The sequence below is a fragment of the Micropterus dolomieu genome, linkage group LG11, assembly GCF_021292245.1.
Source record: "Micropterus dolomieu isolate WLL.071019.BEF.003 ecotype Adirondacks linkage group LG11, ASM2129224v1, whole genome shotgun sequence".
Lineage (NCBI taxonomy): Eukaryota > Metazoa > Chordata > Actinopteri > Centrarchiformes > Centrarchidae > Micropterus > Micropterus dolomieu.
This window is the reverse complement of record NC_060160.1, coordinates 14,205,229-14,220,590: the sequence shown is the minus strand read 5'-3', so window position 1 is coordinate 14,220,590 and position 15,362 is coordinate 14,205,229. Positions and strand designations below refer to the sequence as shown.

The 15,362-nt window shown below is 40.3% G+C and overlaps 3 protein-coding genes and 5 non-coding genes across 9 annotated transcripts; all 8 read left to right on the top strand.

The window, feature by feature from the left end:
- The first annotated feature begins 453 nt into the window (after positions 1-453).
- Positions 454-6,366, top strand: zmpste24 (zinc metallopeptidase, STE24 homolog). Its single transcript, XM_046062825.1, has 9 exons — positions 454-984; positions 1,600-1,746; positions 2,001-2,204; positions 2,920-3,072; positions 3,240-3,381; positions 3,579-3,754; positions 4,416-4,520; positions 4,659-4,802; positions 4,915-6,366. The coding sequence occupies exons 1-9, from the start codon at positions 877-879 to the stop codon at positions 5,137-5,139; spliced, it is 1,404 nt and encodes a 467-aa protein (XP_045918781.1). The 5' UTR covers positions 454-876; the 3' UTR covers positions 5,140-6,366.
- Positions 6,367-7,441: 1,075 nt separating this feature from the next.
- Positions 7,442-9,074, top strand: atp5if1b (ATP synthase inhibitory factor subunit 1b). The gene is made up of 3 exons (XM_046063473.1): positions 7,442-7,599; positions 8,283-8,395; positions 8,602-9,074. Exons 1-3 carry the CDS (start codon positions 7,531-7,533, stop codon positions 8,741-8,743), a joined length of 324 nt encoding a protein of 107 aa, XP_045919429.1. The 5' UTR covers positions 7,442-7,530; the 3' UTR covers positions 8,744-9,074.
- A 1,630-nt stretch (positions 9,075-10,704) lies between these two features.
- Positions 10,705-13,621, top strand: rpl13a (ribosomal protein L13a). 2 transcript variants are annotated; one of them, XM_046063457.1, is made up of 7 exons: positions 10,705-10,787; positions 11,465-11,537; positions 11,809-11,874; positions 12,100-12,201; positions 12,595-12,680; positions 12,860-12,919; positions 13,376-13,621. In XM_046063457.1, the coding sequence occupies exons 1-7, from the start codon at positions 10,767-10,769 to the stop codon at positions 13,583-13,585; spliced, it is 618 nt and encodes a 205-aa protein (XP_045919413.1). In that variant the 5' UTR covers positions 10,705-10,766; the 3' UTR covers positions 13,586-13,621. The 2 variants fall into 2 exon arrangements, with proteins under 2 accessions (XP_045919413.1, XP_045919412.1); XM_046063456.1 differs by lacking the exon at positions 10,705-10,787 and adding an exon at positions 10,905-11,073.
- Positions 11,650-11,732, top strand: LOC123979673. The gene has a single exon (XR_006827283.1). It is a non-coding gene; the product is annotated as a small nucleolar RNA Z195/SNORD33/SNORD32 family (small nucleolar RNA).
- Positions 11,930-12,010, top strand: LOC123979674. The gene has a single exon (XR_006827284.1). It is a non-coding gene; the product is annotated as a small nucleolar RNA Z195/SNORD33/SNORD32 family (small nucleolar RNA).
- LOC123979677 lies at positions 12,415-12,490 on the top strand. The gene has a single exon (XR_006827287.1). It is a non-coding gene; the product is annotated as a small nucleolar RNA SNORD50 (small nucleolar RNA).
- On the top strand, positions 12,718-12,795 carry LOC123979676. The gene has a single exon (XR_006827286.1). It is a non-coding gene; the product is annotated as a small nucleolar RNA SNORD34 (small nucleolar RNA).
- On the top strand, positions 13,061-13,136 carry LOC123979678. The gene has a single exon (XR_006827288.1). It is a non-coding gene; the product is annotated as a small nucleolar RNA SNORD50 (small nucleolar RNA).
- Positions 13,622-15,362: the final 1,741 nt, after the last annotated feature.

Sequence of the window (15,362 nt, the reverse complement as noted above, 5' to 3'; positions counted from 1 at the left end):
TTATAATTTTGTGGGCGGAATATGCAGAACTACAAGAACAATATCAACTGACATGATAAAAGGCCTTCAGGTAAATCACTGTTTTAATACCTTGATTATTTTATCTGCTATTATCAATCAATCAATTGCAGTGATAAAATGGAAATTGATAGACATGGAGACCTAGTTTCATATATATATATATAAACTTTCCATTAAGACAACTTTTTGCACAGGTCCCATGTTTGACTAACAGTTTGTCTTTTACAATGACTGCTTTCTGTTAAAAGCAGTCTGCCGTTCGAACCTGAATGCGATTTTAGCAACTAAACACCACTCTTGGTTAATTTATTTGACCAGACTTCCGTTTAATTTGCGGACGATTTAGCGATGGATACAAGATTCAAACGTTTAGGTTAAGACAAACATTAGTTGGGATATCTGCGCATTGGAGTATGTTACTATTAAGACCTAAAAATGTGTTTGATTTCAGTGAGTTCCTTCAGTGAGTTCCTTTTCATGTGTAAAATGAAAAGGCTGCGGAACCAAGTTATAGCAGTGGTTTCCGTAGGGGTAGAATTTGTTGCCACACCTCATCGTCAGACTCGCATCTCGCATGAATGGAATGATATTAACTGTAAAAGCCTTGACTCAGAAATGCAAACTGGATGCAGACATTTCCGAGTTAATATTTTTAGTCGGTGTCTGTCGATCTAAAGCGGAACAGGTTTCCCTCAAGTCAGCTTGAAAGCGTTGTCTGTGTGTGTTCAGAGCTGAAGCTAAGTTAGCTGCTAGCCTGAAACTACCAGTTAGGCTAGGAAACGTTTAACCGTTAGTCTGCGAGCTACTCATCGCTGCTCCAACAACAAAACGTTACACCAAAACAACTGAGCAAAGATGGTTGAATCTGTATTTGATCTCCCGGTGGAAAAACTGATATTTTATGCTGTTTTGGGATTTTCGTGGACAGTGTATCTGTGGGAGGCATACCTTTCTTACAGACAGGTAAGTTAATCATTTGTCAGTATCAGACGCAAAGTTTGAATTAGTTTAAATCAGTATTGAGATGCAGTGGACAGATGTATGTTCCTAATACAATAAATGTTATAATAATAACATACAAGGCCCTGCATTTTCTGAATCGTGTAATTGAAGTTTCTTCTTAGCAAGTTCTGTAAAGTCACGATTAAATGGCTTCTTTGGAGTGGTTTAGTATATTTCCCACAGAAACAGGATATTGTGTCAGAACATAATGCAGCCTCCAGCAAAAGTGTTAATAAGTGCGATATGTAGTTTAATTAGATTGCAAGGACAGGGGGGCAGGGGTTTGATTTTTTTGTGGTTATTTTTAATTTGCAAATTTTGTTAAATTGGGTGTATTCCCAAACTTTGTTAATAAGCCATTTTAGAGGTTAAAAAAAACCCTAAAAAAAATGAACCTATCAAAGAAAGTAGGTAACTCAAAACATGTGATTGTATGTGATGTGCATGTTTTTCAAAGTTAGAATTAAGAGCTAGATCTTGGAAAAAGTGAGAGCATAAATCTGATTATGAACAAAATCTGATACTATCGATCAAGCGGGTATACATGATATTTGTGCTGATCTTTCCCCTCCACAGAGGAGCATATACAGATCGACGACACATGTGCCACAGGAACTAGGGAAGATCATGGATTCTGAAACGTTTGAGAAGTCACGTCTTTATCAGCTGGATAAAAGCAACTTCAGCTTTTGGTCTGGACTCTACTCTGAGACTGAAGGGACGGTAAGAAAGCCAGTAATTTAAAAGTCATAGATTGCATGACAAAAAAACCCATTCACAATCAGTGAACAGTGGGCTGTGAGTATCAAAAGGCTGGTTCTTAACTTGCGTCACTTCAAGTGGGCATAGAGTATTACTTTAAGATTGTTTATGTTACCATGAATATTCCACTAGGAATAGTAATTTTCATTGTGTGTTTATGCCACAAATTTAAGTTGATATGTAAAATGTTTTGTGTTATGCCCAATTCCTTTTAGTTGATCCTGCTCCTGGGTGGTATCCCGCTTCTGTGGGGTGTCGCTGGGTCTGTGACAACTCGCTTTGGGTTAAGTTCAGAGTACGAGATCACCCAGTCACTCGTGTTTCTGACGCTCGCCACGCTGTTCAGTGCCTTAACTGGACTTCCCTGGAGTCTGTACAACACATTTGTCATTGAGGAGAAGCACGGCTTCAATCAGCAGGTACACTCACCGAATAGACCTCTGGAGGCCTGAACTTCAGCAGTTAAATGTTTGTAGTTTCCTTCCTCAGGAAGAACAGCAGCTTTTATCAGCTGGATCCCCTGACTGTAAAAATGAATTGCAACCAGTGTGAATTAACATTTATTAATTTAGCTGACGCTTTTATCCAAAGCGACTTACAATTGCTATGCATCTAGGGATTAAGTGTCTTTCTCAGAGACACAATGGTGGATGTCTCACAGTGGGAATCAAACCCAGGTCTCCCACACCAAAGGCAAGCATCTTATCTATGCGCCATCACCCCCAAGTGATGTGTCACACACTAACCGTCTTATGGGATCCACAACTGCAATGCAAGTAGTGTGTTTAGCTGCATTGGAAACATGCAGATGGACAGCAAAGATTAAATAATGCTGCAGGACCTATTGCAGATATTTATACAAACATTTAAATATTTTTTCACTGTGACTGCTTGTCACTATTACAATCTTTCGTAACTGACCACAGTAGCTTTCTCTGTGAAAAAGTGAAATAAAAACCTTTTTTAGCCACATCAGAAGTCGAGTTTGCCTATTTTATATTTAAAAGATCAGTTTAAGACCTAGGTCACTGTTGGTCATGCATACACACACGCACACACATCCTGACAGCGTCCTCTCTTTTTCTGTTATGCGCTATTGTCTTTTTTTATATCGGTGTCTTGTCTTCCTGTCAGACGATGGGCTTCTTCCTTAAGGATGCTGTAAAGAAGTTTGTTGTGACCCAGTGTATCCTGCTGCCCGTCACCTCGCTCCTGCTGTACATCATAAAGATTGGTGGAGACTATTTTTTCATCTATGCCTGGCTCTTTACCCTGGCTGTTTCTCTGGTTAGTGCTGCATTCTCCCTGCCAGCTGTTAAACGAATGAACTTGTAGAAATCTGTCTGTATGTAATATGGAAACAAAGTAACTCGGAAGTAAAACTCTGTAGTTAGCCTAGTTGTTTGGTACTAACAATTCAGTATGATGCGTCTCCTCTTCTCATGTGTTCCCAGGTACTAGTAACAATCTATGCTGACTACATCGCTCCCCTGTTTGACAAGTTCACTCCTTTGCCAGACGGAGAGCTGAAGACAGATATTGAGTCGATGGCCAAGAGTATAAACTTCCCCCTTACTAAGGTGTATGTAGTTGAAGGTAAAGTAAATCTGTTAAATCCAGGGTGCTCACATGTGGAACCACATGCTTGTTAAATCATCAAAGCTTCTTGTGTGACATCTTGTCATTATTACAGTATGAATATTAAACGTTTTTAAGATCTGTTGAGCATTTCTACAAGTTTGTTGTTGAGACACCGCCCTTTGATTGTCTTCAACGTTTTTCCATATTTCCAGGTTCCAAGCGCTCGTCCCACAGCAACGCGTACTTCTACGGTTTCTTCAAGAACAAGCGCATTGTGCTGTTTGACACTCTGCTGGAAGACTACTCGCCTCTCAACAAGTCTGGAGAGCCACAGCCCGAGCAGCCAGAGAGCGATGATTCAGCCAGTGACTCAAAAGCCAAGCCCAAGGTCACATAGGGTGTATTCAGAAAAGTTCCTAGTGCTATGATAGAAACCAGGGTTCCATCAGCATGCATTGTCTCTTTGTTCTTCCTCATCCAAGAATCATATAATGTCCCGACTTCACAACAATTTAAGGATAAGTGCCTTCTGTAACCTAAAATAAATGCATAATTCATTAGATTTGACACTCTTATAATCTGTTCACTTTGAGGAAAAGTACAAGTAGCCCAAGAGGTTGGGGGACCTTTTTGATCATCTAGCAATATTTCTATCCTAAGCGACTTGTAGTGAGTGAGCAGAGAAGGCTTAAGTGTCTTTTCTCAAAAGCACACATACCTATTCATGTTCAAACCGGCTGTTGTAAGGCTAGGGTCAATGATCAATAACTCAAATGCTGTGTCATAAAAATTAAAAACAAATTAGGCATCTGTGGCTGTCACAGTCCAGCATTAAACATGTTTTGGGGGAATGGCTTTGGAGTGAGGCCTGACGAAATGGGGTGGGATTTGTTTTTCGTTTGGATACTACTCTCTTGGAGACCTTCTCTAGCTAGTTTCTCCAACGTTGCCTACTCCAGCTTAAGGATCCCTGTGACCTGGATGTTAAACCATTGTTTTGTCTTTCTGTGTGATCAAACTTTGTTGCTCTCTTACAAATACGTCCACAGAACAAGAAACAAGGATGCAACAACCCAGAGATCCTTGCAGTCCTGGGTCATGAGCTGGGCCACTGGAAGCTTGGCCACACTGTCAAGAATATCGTCATCAGTCAGGTTACGCATTGTCTCCGTTAACAGTTGTTCTCCTGACTCTGTAGCTAAACTAGTTGGCCTGTGTGTAACACAATAAGATAAAGACATTCAGATGTAAGTTGGTGTGTGCCTAACATCTGCTGACTGTTCTTTCTGCAGATGAATTCCTTCTTGTGCTTCTCGCTGTTTGCTGTTCTGATTGGACGCAAGGAGCTGTTTGTAGCTTTTGGCTTCGATAACAGCCAACCCACATTAATAGGCTTGATGATTATCTTCCAGTTCATCTTCTCCCCGTACAATGAGGTGAGTGTGGGAGTGATAAATATTGTTAGTCAGTTTTGGACCTGTTGACTCATTTAACGTCATTATTTGCAGTCGTCCTCAAAAATTCAGATTTATGTTTTTGTCTTTGCAGCTTCTGTCCTTCTGTCTGACAGTCCTGAGTCGCAGGTTTGAGTTCCAGGCAGATGCCTTTGCACGCAGCATGGGCAAAGCCTCCGAGCTCTACTCTGCCCTCATCAAGCTCAACAAGGACAACCTGGGCTTCCCGGTGGCTGACTGGTTGTTTTCCATGTGGCACTATTCCCACCCTCCCCTCCTGGAGCGCCTCAGAGCACTGGGCAACGTCAAGCAGGACTGACGGGGCTGGAAGGGGGAGCGGCGACCGCTGCCTCCTGCAAAGGGCCTTCGCAGACCGCTCCTGGCCCTGTGACACACCCCTGGTCTTTTTCAACCCCCCCCCCCGCCTTTTATCTTATTTTAGTCAATTCTCAACTTGCCATACTTTCTATTTTGTTCCCTTTGAAACTTTGTTTTAAACAAAACCAAAACATATCAGCACAAGCCAGCGTAAAAAAAAAAAGAAAAAAAAGAATTGAAACTTGAATTGACGTCTCCGCTCTTTCTCTAGAGACACCTAATAAGCACTCATCGAGAGCAATACTTCTGAGCAATGTGTGTTCAGCAAAACCTATTGTCATTGAAATTATTTACTTTCTGTACATTTTCATTATAACTTTGTCCTAAAAGATTTTTACTTGCTGGACTATGTGTTTCTGTTGTGATGTGTACATGACATCCAACTGTTAATGGCATAAGTCTTTTTATAGCTTTAGTTTATAAAGTGGTTAACCTAAACAGTTTTATTTATTGTGGATTTAAAAAAAAAACAAGAAAACATATGATTGGTGGGCAGACAGACAACTTCATACATACTCATGACAATGCTCTTCGCAGATACACAGGCCAGAATTTGATTTGTCCTTCAAGTGCAACTGTTTCTTTTCGAAGTATCTCTAGGCAAGCTCAAGAGTAAAAACGTTAATGTAGTCATCAACTCAAATTCTCAGTTTTGCATGAGGAACTATCTAGATGCTTTGTCACAGTGAATAAACATGGGGGCCTCTAATTAACTCTGTTTTTGTTCATATAATGGACACATCATGAACAAAGCGGTGCAGAAGGTTTCATTTGAATTTAGGTTGGGACTTGTGATTCATTTTTTACATGCATTGGCGGGGGGGGGGGTTATTTTACTTTTTCTAAAGCACTTGCTTGCCGACTAGATTTCAACCTTACCTGTACATATGTAACTTTGATGATTATAGTAATGGCGTATGGTGTGAATTGTGAAAAATGTTGAATGTGGTTTAAAATTTTAAGTTGATTCTGTGTTTCTTAGTTTCTTCTCTTGGTTTTGGGCCGGAGTGAGCCTTGATTTTCCTGGCAAGCAAATATTTATAGGGGACTTGGGGAAGGGGGGAAGGAGGTCTGCAAGGCTCCTTCCACCACATAAGCCAGTGCTTGTTTTGTTCAGTGAGGGGACTGTATACTTTGTTTGCAGCATTGAATAAAATCCTTCAAAGCATTCCATATGGTTTGTTTTATTTTTTTCTAATATATATATTCAAATTAAAAGTAAAAAGTAAGTTTGTCCTTCCAAGCATGACAGAGCTCGGCTATGTCCTTCATTTAGAGCCGACAGTGACGGTGTTCAGTAATACACCATGATGAGTTTTAGTTTAATGCAAGCCAGCATTTTGCAACATGGCATACTACTTTTTATTGATCGAACATTCACAACACTTGTGTAGATACACAAGGGTTATAAGGGTTTCCTTTGGACTCATTTACAACAATAGACTGAAATGATCTGTCATGAATCTATTGTAGCTTTTTAATATACAACATATGCATACGATTTTATAAAAATCTAAAGTTTTTATTTATTTATTTTCTGGCTTTTCCCGAAATTTTATTAAAAATTCAATTAATAAAAACATGCATAGTAAAAATAAAATTGAATAGTCAGTGACGACAATTATTTAAACAGTAATTCAGACAAAAAGAAGCAGCCAGGGTGTTGTTAACATTAATAAATTCACTTCAAACTCCATAAATAAATGACTTGGAAATTTGTTATGCTGGTTTTTGCATCATATTGCTACCTTTTGTATAATTATGTATATAACTGTAAAAAATATACATATATTTCTATTCTGTTCTAATTAGAACTATTTGTATGTATTGTGTGTGCTGCCTGAAGGAGACTGAAACCCTGTGTAAAATGATAAAAGAAACAAATTTTAAGTGTTACATAATGTTTTTAATAGTATAACTAGATTAATAGATTGTAAGAGATTCAATAATGCATGTATGTGACTGTATAAAAGGGTTTTGCATGGTAAAATCTCCAACTTAAACGTCTGATATGAACGTGCAGTCAGCGACTACGTAAAAAAACGTGCGGAGTCACGCTGTCCATTTTTGAGACCATACCATTATCAAAAAGGGACACGGTATTTTTCCTTACACTATATTTAATTACTTGTTACGTATATAGAAACTAATTTGGTAGCGTCATGTAACAATGTATCATTAAATGAATTGTTAAGTACCTCGGTTTCTCATTACAACAGCGTCACGCTCGTGTCGTCACCCCCGTCTGACTAATAATGGCGCTGTCCTGTGGCGTAATTTTGGGGGACAAGGGCAAGTTGCTGTCAGTGTTGTTTTCATATGATAGTCAAACATGGCGAGGTTTTTAAGGCCTAACATCAGGAGTTTTGTCACTTCACAGCTGAGAATGTCATCCGACCAGGTAAAATACCTCCTGAAAATAAACCACTTGATGTGAAGATCACTTTTTTGTAACGTTACTCTGTCATGTGTGTGAATCCTTTTAAATGAGTTAACGTTAGCTTAATCGTCGTGCCTAACTGAAAGCCTTTATGACAAGCAGGTAAAAAAAACTGACGGTGACATGATTGTAGTTTAGAGGAATTTAGTAGAAATCAAGTTTTAGGGCATTGATCAGTGGGAGAGATTCACAACAATGTCGAGGATAAATGAGCAGGGATTCATTTTAATCAAGTTTTGTCAAAATAAAATACACGAGTAGTTGCCTCCAAACCAGTTCATTTAGAAAATAATTAAGTTCTATGAGTTGGTTTGTCCTCTGAGGTTGTGGTTGTGTAGTTGTCACTCAGACAGTTTCTGGTCTGTTCCAAATACCTCTATCACGTTAAAAAACAACAACAAAAGAAGCTCTTTCCTCTTTGTGAAGTAAACTGAAAATTGACCTTGAGAAAGGGGTCAGTTTCATTGCGTCCAACTGACTCTACCTTAATATATCACAGTCTTAATATTTAAAAAAACAGGAACGAAATTAACTTTGCTAATTTGAAGTCTGTCTCTTTGATACATGTCTACAGAGCAAAGCCCTTAACACCTCTAAATGTATACTAAACATTTTCGTTTTGACTGCTTCCCTGCCCGACTCAGCTGGGTGAGCTCGGTAAAGGTGCAGGTAAAGGTGGTGGCGGTGGAGGGTCCATCAGAGAGGCAGGTGGAGCCATGGGGAAGAAGCAGGCCGCTGAGGAGGAGATGTACTTCAAGTATGCTTGTCTTTCCATTACAGCAACCAAATGTGGACTGAGAGTGTTAGCTCTGTTACATCTTTCTAAATCATGGACCCCAAACCTCTAAGTCACCAAATTGTGTTTTAATTAAAATCCTCTTTGTCCACTGTCCGTTCCCTCCCTCTCTTTTCCCACTGTTTATTTTGCTCCTCCATCATTATATCTGTCCATCTGCACATAAGGCGTAAGGAGCAGGAGCAGCTGGCTGCATTGAAGCAGCATCACCAGGAGGAAATTGACCACCACAAAATGGAGATTGAACGTCTGCAGCGCGAGATTGACCGCCACAAGGGAAAGATCAGGAAGCTGAAGCACGATGACTGAGTGAAACCTTCATAAAAAAAAGTTACAGTTTTCTCAACAATTCTTCAGATTGCTGAATGGACCGTGTCAACGGGCCAGTCATGAATGTGTGGGTGATTATTCTGTAAATGCTTGAAAGTTATTAAAACGGTTCATAAAATGATTAGTGTTTCCATGGCATGCTGTGACACAAGTTGTAAAACTTTTTCATCACTGTTTTGTAGTATGTCAGTGTGCTGTCTGTTGCAGGCAAATGGCTGAAGTGTTAAAACTTAAATAGCTTTAATGCTTCATATGGGAACATCAGCTTATAATCTTGTGTGATGTATAAATAAACTTGTAATGTAAATGACATTGGTAGATGTATCTTTTAGTACAGTGACAATTAATTGATCAACAGAAAATTCAATTCTTTTAATAATCAATTAATTGTATAAACAATAGTTGGCATATTCACTTGAGTGAATTATCATAAGTTGCATATACAGTGTGTGTGTGTGTGTGTGTGTGTGTGTGTATATATATATATATATATATACACACTCAGCAAAAAAAGAAACATCCTCTCAGTAACGACTGCTTTTATTTTTAGCAACTGTATAATTTGTATGAACATAAAAAGATTCAACAACTAAGACATAAACTGAACAAAGTTTCACAGACATGTAAGAAACAGAAATGGAAAAATGTGTCCCTGAACAAGGGGGGGTGGTCAAAATCAAAAGTAATCTGTAAAAATCTGGTGTGGTCCTGTGCAGGTGTTGTCACATGTGGAGTGCCACTGCCAGAACGATCAGCTGTCCTTCCTGTCTCCCTGTAGTGTTTTCTTAGGCATCTCACAGTACAGACATTGCATTTTATTGTACACCCATCTATTAGCTGACACTCTTATCCAAAGCGACTTACAATTGTTATGTCCGAGGTTGCACGCCTCTGAAGCTACTAGGGGTTAAGTGTTTTGCTCAGGGAAAGGGAATTGAACCAGGGTCTCTTACACCAAAGGCCCTTATTGCTCTGGCAACATCGGCAGTCCTAATGCTTCCTTGCAGCATACCAAAGGCACGTTCACACAGATGAGATGAAGAGACCCTGGGCATCTTTCATTTAGTGTTTTTCAGAGTCAGTAGAAAGTTCTCTTTTGTGTTTTAAGTTTTTACAGCTGTGACCTTAATTGCTTACCGTCTGTATACTAAATGACTATTTCACAGGTGCATGGTCATTGATTGTTTATGGTTCATTGAACAAGCATTAAAAACATTTTTTGCACCCTTTACAATAAAGATATGTAAAGTTATTTGGATTTTTACAGAATTATCTTTATAAAACAGTGTCCTGAAAAAGGGATGTTACTTTTTTGCTGAGTATATAGTATATAATCACTGACATAGGCAATATGTACCTTGGACATTTTGACACAAATTTGGTTTTAAAAGCATTTTGTTTATATGTGATTGTGCTGACATGCAGTGACTATGAGGCCCTCAGTCCAGTGTGGGTCTGGGGCCCTGGTGTAGTTGCTCCCTTTCCCCAGTTGTTAATTTAAATCCTTGAAGCACATATACCCACAAACCGGATTTCCAAGCTGAATAAATCAGACAAATTTCCAATTAAAGTGCACATTATCTCTAAATTAATGAGCCTACAGAAGTAATGACATTTGGATGGTTCACAGTAACACAACTTTTCTCCAATTCAACCCAAGCCCATTCTTAGTTGAAATCATTTGACAAGTGATTAAAAGCGCCATACAGAAGGATGGTGCATTGAGTTGGATAATGTTTCTATGAGTCCAAGTTTGAAATCTGACAACAAAAATTGCAGAAAGAGAGTTGAAAATATAAATTATAAATTGGAAATCAAGAATACATCAGAAATAGAATCTGGAACAAGACGAATCGATAATAAACTACACTTCTCCCGCCACATAACGGAGGCGATGCAACAAGTTCACACTTCCCACGAGAAAGAAATGTAAAAGTCGTCACTTCCGCCTGCCCGTGCCTTTTACCACGAGCAACCCCGTGTGTCTTTCTTTTCGCACATCATGGCGGACCGGTTCAATAAGGTGAGCACTTGCTGCGGAATCATAATGTCTTTTATTTGCTTTTTAGTTGAGGTTGAATCTCGTCTTTTACAGTTAATATGCGGGCAATAACCACGGGACACCTTGGTGTGATCGTTTTTTCGTTCGGTGTTTGTCTTAAGAGAAGATTTTAAAGCATGTTTGAGACCGCTAGCCTTAGCTAACTAAAGTGGACATGCCTTCATCATGGCAGCTTCCCCAACGAGTTAGTGCTGGTAGCTTGCTAAGTTTAACTTACGGAATATGTGCAAGTCCAGGTAACGGACCAGTAAGTGTACTAAATAAAAACAAATATTCATTTTTTTTTTTTATATACATGAAATCGTTTTATGTACGACGTTATTTAGGTCTAAATTATAGTTAACGTGTCAGCATGCTTTGGCGTTGATGCTAAGCCAACATGTCAGTGTGCCGATGCAACAATACCTTTCTCAAAGTTCTCAAACGTTTCATAAATTGGCAGTGATTGTTTAATATGTGATTTCTGCTTAGAAACGTCAACTATTAAGTATAGTCTTCGTGGAATATGACCAGCAACAGTCAGGCATTGGCTTAAGTTAAAAGCGCCTGTATGATTTGGTTAACGTTATCATGCAAGTTTATAGGCAAGCTCATTTTTAGGTCGAAGAAATAACGTTACTCCTCTTTCAAACCTGCAGGTTCTGCTGCTTGATGGCAGGGGCCATCTACTCGGCCGGCTTGCTGCCCTTGTGGCTAAACAGGTTCTGCTGGGTAAGTTTTAAAATAACAATTTGAGGTGTAATTTGATGTAATTGTCTTGGCTAAATCCACAAGTCAACGCTGTATTTCAATACTGAACCGAGAAGCCGCTGTGTTGCTCCAGTCTGTCAATGATGATCAGTTTATCTACCTTGCTTGAGTTTAACGACCATGAGAAAACTCACATGCACTACCATCTGAGACGGGATTGAGATGATCATTACCGTGGCTATATGTTTTCCACACCCAAAAACTCATGGTTTTCTCTTTCTTGGTCTTTCAGGACACAAAGTGGTGGTCGTGAGATGTGAAGGCATTAACATCTCCGGCAACTTCTACCGTAACAAGCGTAAGTAGGGTATATATGTTAAATTAAGCTTTTCTTTGTGTTCCTTTTTGACATGCTTGTCAGTGATGTTTTACCACTGTAATTCGAGTTTCAATGACCATGAGACTACCTTACATGCACTACCATCTGAGACATCAGCATTTCATACTGAAGTAATGGTTCCCACTCCTTAGTGGAAGTATTTATAACGCTGTTTAAATATCTGCATTATGTGCCTCTCTACAGTGAAGTACCTGGCTTTCTTGCGTAAGCGGATGAACACCAACCCCTCTCGTGGGCCGTACCACTTCAGAGCTCCCAGCAGGATCTTCTGGAGGACCGTGAGAGGTGAGAATGTGGCACTACTCGGACATGGAAACTTCATGAAATTATTTCATTACTGCCGAACAGTTCTTAAAGAGAACGTTGCAAGAATATAAACTGAACAATTGACAGTGTAATTGAGAAATCAGATGCATGTACATTTTATTTAATAGGTTACATCTTGTAAAGCTGTGAGATACATGCATTAGTTTGATCCAGCGCAAGTTGTTCCTTGCTTGACAGTGATGAGCTCTTTATCCCGAAGCTGATCATCTATTGATGAGACAAACTTTTCGGATCTGATTGCTGAGTTGGATGGGGACGGAGACTTGTGCTTGGACAGTAAACGGTGTTACAGCTGCAGTGGTTTCTAACTGAAAATGTATAGGTGACTTAAGTATCTTCTCTGCTAACCAGGCATGCTGCCCCACAAAACCAAGAGAGGCCAGGCTGCTCTGGAGAGGCTGAAGGTGTTTGACGGTATCCCCCCACCTTATGACAAGGTGATGAATCTTAGTTAATAACAAGGCTTGTAACTCTGCTGTCTGTGATGTCATTTTTATTACCTTACCTACCTTGTTTGAGTGACTTTGAAAAGAAATACTGTCTGAGACATGCCTTCCTATCAGTGTTTAGACAATGTGTTTTCTTCTTTTATCTCATTCTGGCCTTTGTTCCACAGAGGAAGCGCATGGTTGTTCCAGCTGCCCTTAAGATTGTGCGTCTGAAGCCCACTCGCAAGGTGAGCCTTGAATATTTGAGTCTAAATGAGATTTGACAGTCACACTTGACTTTAACTGTAGAGCCTGTATGGCTGTAAAACTTACAAACATGCACTCGCATCGAAATGCTTCAATTTTACCTGCCACAACAGTTCTTAACTTGACAGTGATGAGCTTTTTATCCCGAAACTGATCATCTTTTGATGAGACAAACTTTTCGGATCTGATTGCTGAGTTGAGTGGGACAGGTTGTGTCACCAGTTGAAGCTTTAAACATATGTCTAGACTTGTTAAATGCAATATCAAGGAACGCATCCAATTCTACTTAAGGTGTTTTGTTTGTGAAATCATTCTCAATTTTTAAGAAACTCTGAATTTAGACATTTTTAGCTGGTGGTGGAATGTCTCAGGTACATGTTTAGTTTGCCGATGATATGCAGTGAAATGTCCCGACTTTGATTTTCTTTCCCCCTCAGTTTGCTCTCCTTGGGCGTCTGGCACACGAGGTTGGCTGGAAGTACCAGGCTATCACAGCGACCCTGGAGGAGAAGAGAAAGGAGAAGGCTAAGCTCCGCTACTCCAAGAAAAAGACAGTGACCAAGCTGACCAAGTTGGCAGAAAAGAACGTTGAGGCCAAGATTGCAAAATACACAGACGTTCTGAAACAATATGGAGTCCTTGTCTGAGCTTATACCTCTGTCTAATAAAGATAGATAAATGTTTATAGAAATTGTATTGGCTTTCATTTCTCATGACTGAAAATTACTCTTCAGTTGAAACAAAGTATATTTGAAGTGGTATCAGACTACATGAAAGTATGCATGCTGGTAGTTCAACTGAATATATTAAATCAGAATCTGCTGTAGGGACAAGGGGATACTATAGTATGAGCAGCTACAATTTACATGCAACCTGGGCCTTAACTTCAAAATGTGGCTGCCTACAGTGAAGTTATATTTAAGACCTGTTATGCAATTGTGTACAACAATCGCCACATATCCACCGATGTGGGTTTTTTGTTTAAACAATTAAGACCCTGCAGCACGTTCCCTGCATTCAGTACCATATCTTGCATTAATTTGAAAAACACCACATTCTACTTCCATTATGATGACAGGGATCTGCAAAAATCTGCTGGTCATTGATTTCTGCTTTCCGGGCAAACTGAAGTGTACAGGTGCTGGTCATATACACTGCTCAAAAATAAAGGGAACACTAAAACAAAACATCCTAGATCTGAATGAAATCTCATTAAATACTCCTTTCTTTACATAGTTGAATGTGTTGACAAAATCACACGTCAATTGAAATCAAATTTATCAACCGATGGAGGTCTGGATTAGGAGTCACACTCAAAATCAAAGTGGAAAACCACACTACAGGCCGATCCAACTTTGTAATGTCCTGAAAACAAGTCAAAATGAGGCTCAGTAGTGTGTCTGGCCTCTATGTGCCTGTATGACCTCCCTACAACGCCTGCTGACACACTCCAGCCACATGAGGTCTAGCATTGTCTTGCATTAGGAGGAACCCAGGGCCAACCGCACCAGCATATGGTCTCACAAGGGGTCTGAGAATCTCATCTCGGTACCTAATGGCAGTCAGGCTACCTCTGGCGAGCACATGTAGGGCTGTGTGGCCCCCCAAAGAAATGCCACCCCACACCATTACTGACCCACCGCCAAACCGGTCATGCTGGAGGATGTTGCAGGCAGCAGAACGTTCTCCACGGCGTCTCCAGACTCTGTCACATGTGCTCAGTGTGAACCTGCTTTCATCTGTGAAGAGCACAGGGCGCCAATTGGTGTTCTCTAGCAAATGCCAAACATCCTGCACGGTGTTGGGCTGTAAGCACACTGTGGACGTCGGGCCCTCATACCACCCTCATGAAGTCTGTTTCTGACCGTTTGAGCAGACACATGCACATTTGTGGCCTGCTGGAGGTCATTTTGCAGGGCTCTGGCAGTGCTCCTCCTGCTCCTCCTTGCACAAAGGCGGAGGTAGCGATCCTGCTGCTGGGTTGTTGCCCTCGTATAGCCTCCTCCACGCCTCCTGATGTACTGGCCTGTCTCCAGGAGGCGCCTCCATGCTCTGGACACTACGCTGACAGACACAGCATACCTTCTTGCCACAGCTCGCATTGATGTGCCATCCTGGATGAGCTGCACTACCTGAGCCACTTGTGTGGGTTGTAGACTCTGTCTCATGCTACCACTAGAGTGAAAGCACCGCCAGCATTCAAAAGTGACCAAAACATCAGCCAGGAAGCATAGGAACTGAGAAGTGTTCTGTGGTCACCACCTGTAGAACCACTCCTTTATTGGGGGTGTCTTGCTAATTGTCTATAATTTCCACCTGTTGTCTATTCCATTTGCACAACAGCATGTGAAATTGATTGTCAATCAGTGTTGCTTCCTAAGTGGACAGTTTGATTTCACAGGAGTGTGATTGACTTGGAGTTAC

Bases quoted from the DNA above. Each gene is read 5' to 3' on its own strand.
- atp5if1b (XM_046063473.1), top strand. From the start codon at position 7,531: ATGGCGAGGTTTTTAAGGCCTAACATCAGGAGTTTTGTCACTTCACAG. The intron at 7,600-8,282 runs GTAAAATACCTC...TGCCCGACTCAG, and splicing joins TGAGAATGTCATCCGACCAG to CTGGGTGAGCTCGGTAAAGG. The intron at 8,396-8,601 runs GTATGCTTGTCT...TCTGCACATAAG, and splicing joins GAGGAGGAGATGTACTTCAA to GCGTAAGGAGCAGGAGCAGC.
- zmpste24 (XM_046062825.1), top strand. From the start codon at position 877: ATGGTTGAATCTGTATTTGATCTCCCGGTGGAAAAACTGATATTTTAT. The intron at 3,382-3,578 runs GTAAAGTAAATC...CCATATTTCCAG, and splicing joins TAAGGTGTATGTAGTTGAAG to GTTCCAAGCGCTCGTCCCAC. The intron at 4,803-4,914 runs GTGAGTGTGGGA...TTGTCTTTGCAG, and splicing joins TCTTCTCCCCGTACAATGAG to CTTCTGTCCTTCTGTCTGAC.
- rpl13a (XM_046063456.1), top strand. From the start codon at position 10,981: ATGCCTTCATCATGGCAGCTTCCCCAACGAGTTAGTGCTGGTAGCTTG. The intron at 11,074-11,464 runs GTAAGTGTACTA...TCAAACCTGCAG, and splicing joins CAAGTCCAGGTAACGGACCA to GTTCTGCTGCTTGATGGCAG. The intron at 11,538-11,808 runs GTAAGTTTTAAA...TTGGTCTTTCAG, and splicing joins GGCTAAACAGGTTCTGCTGG to GACACAAAGTGGTGGTCGTG.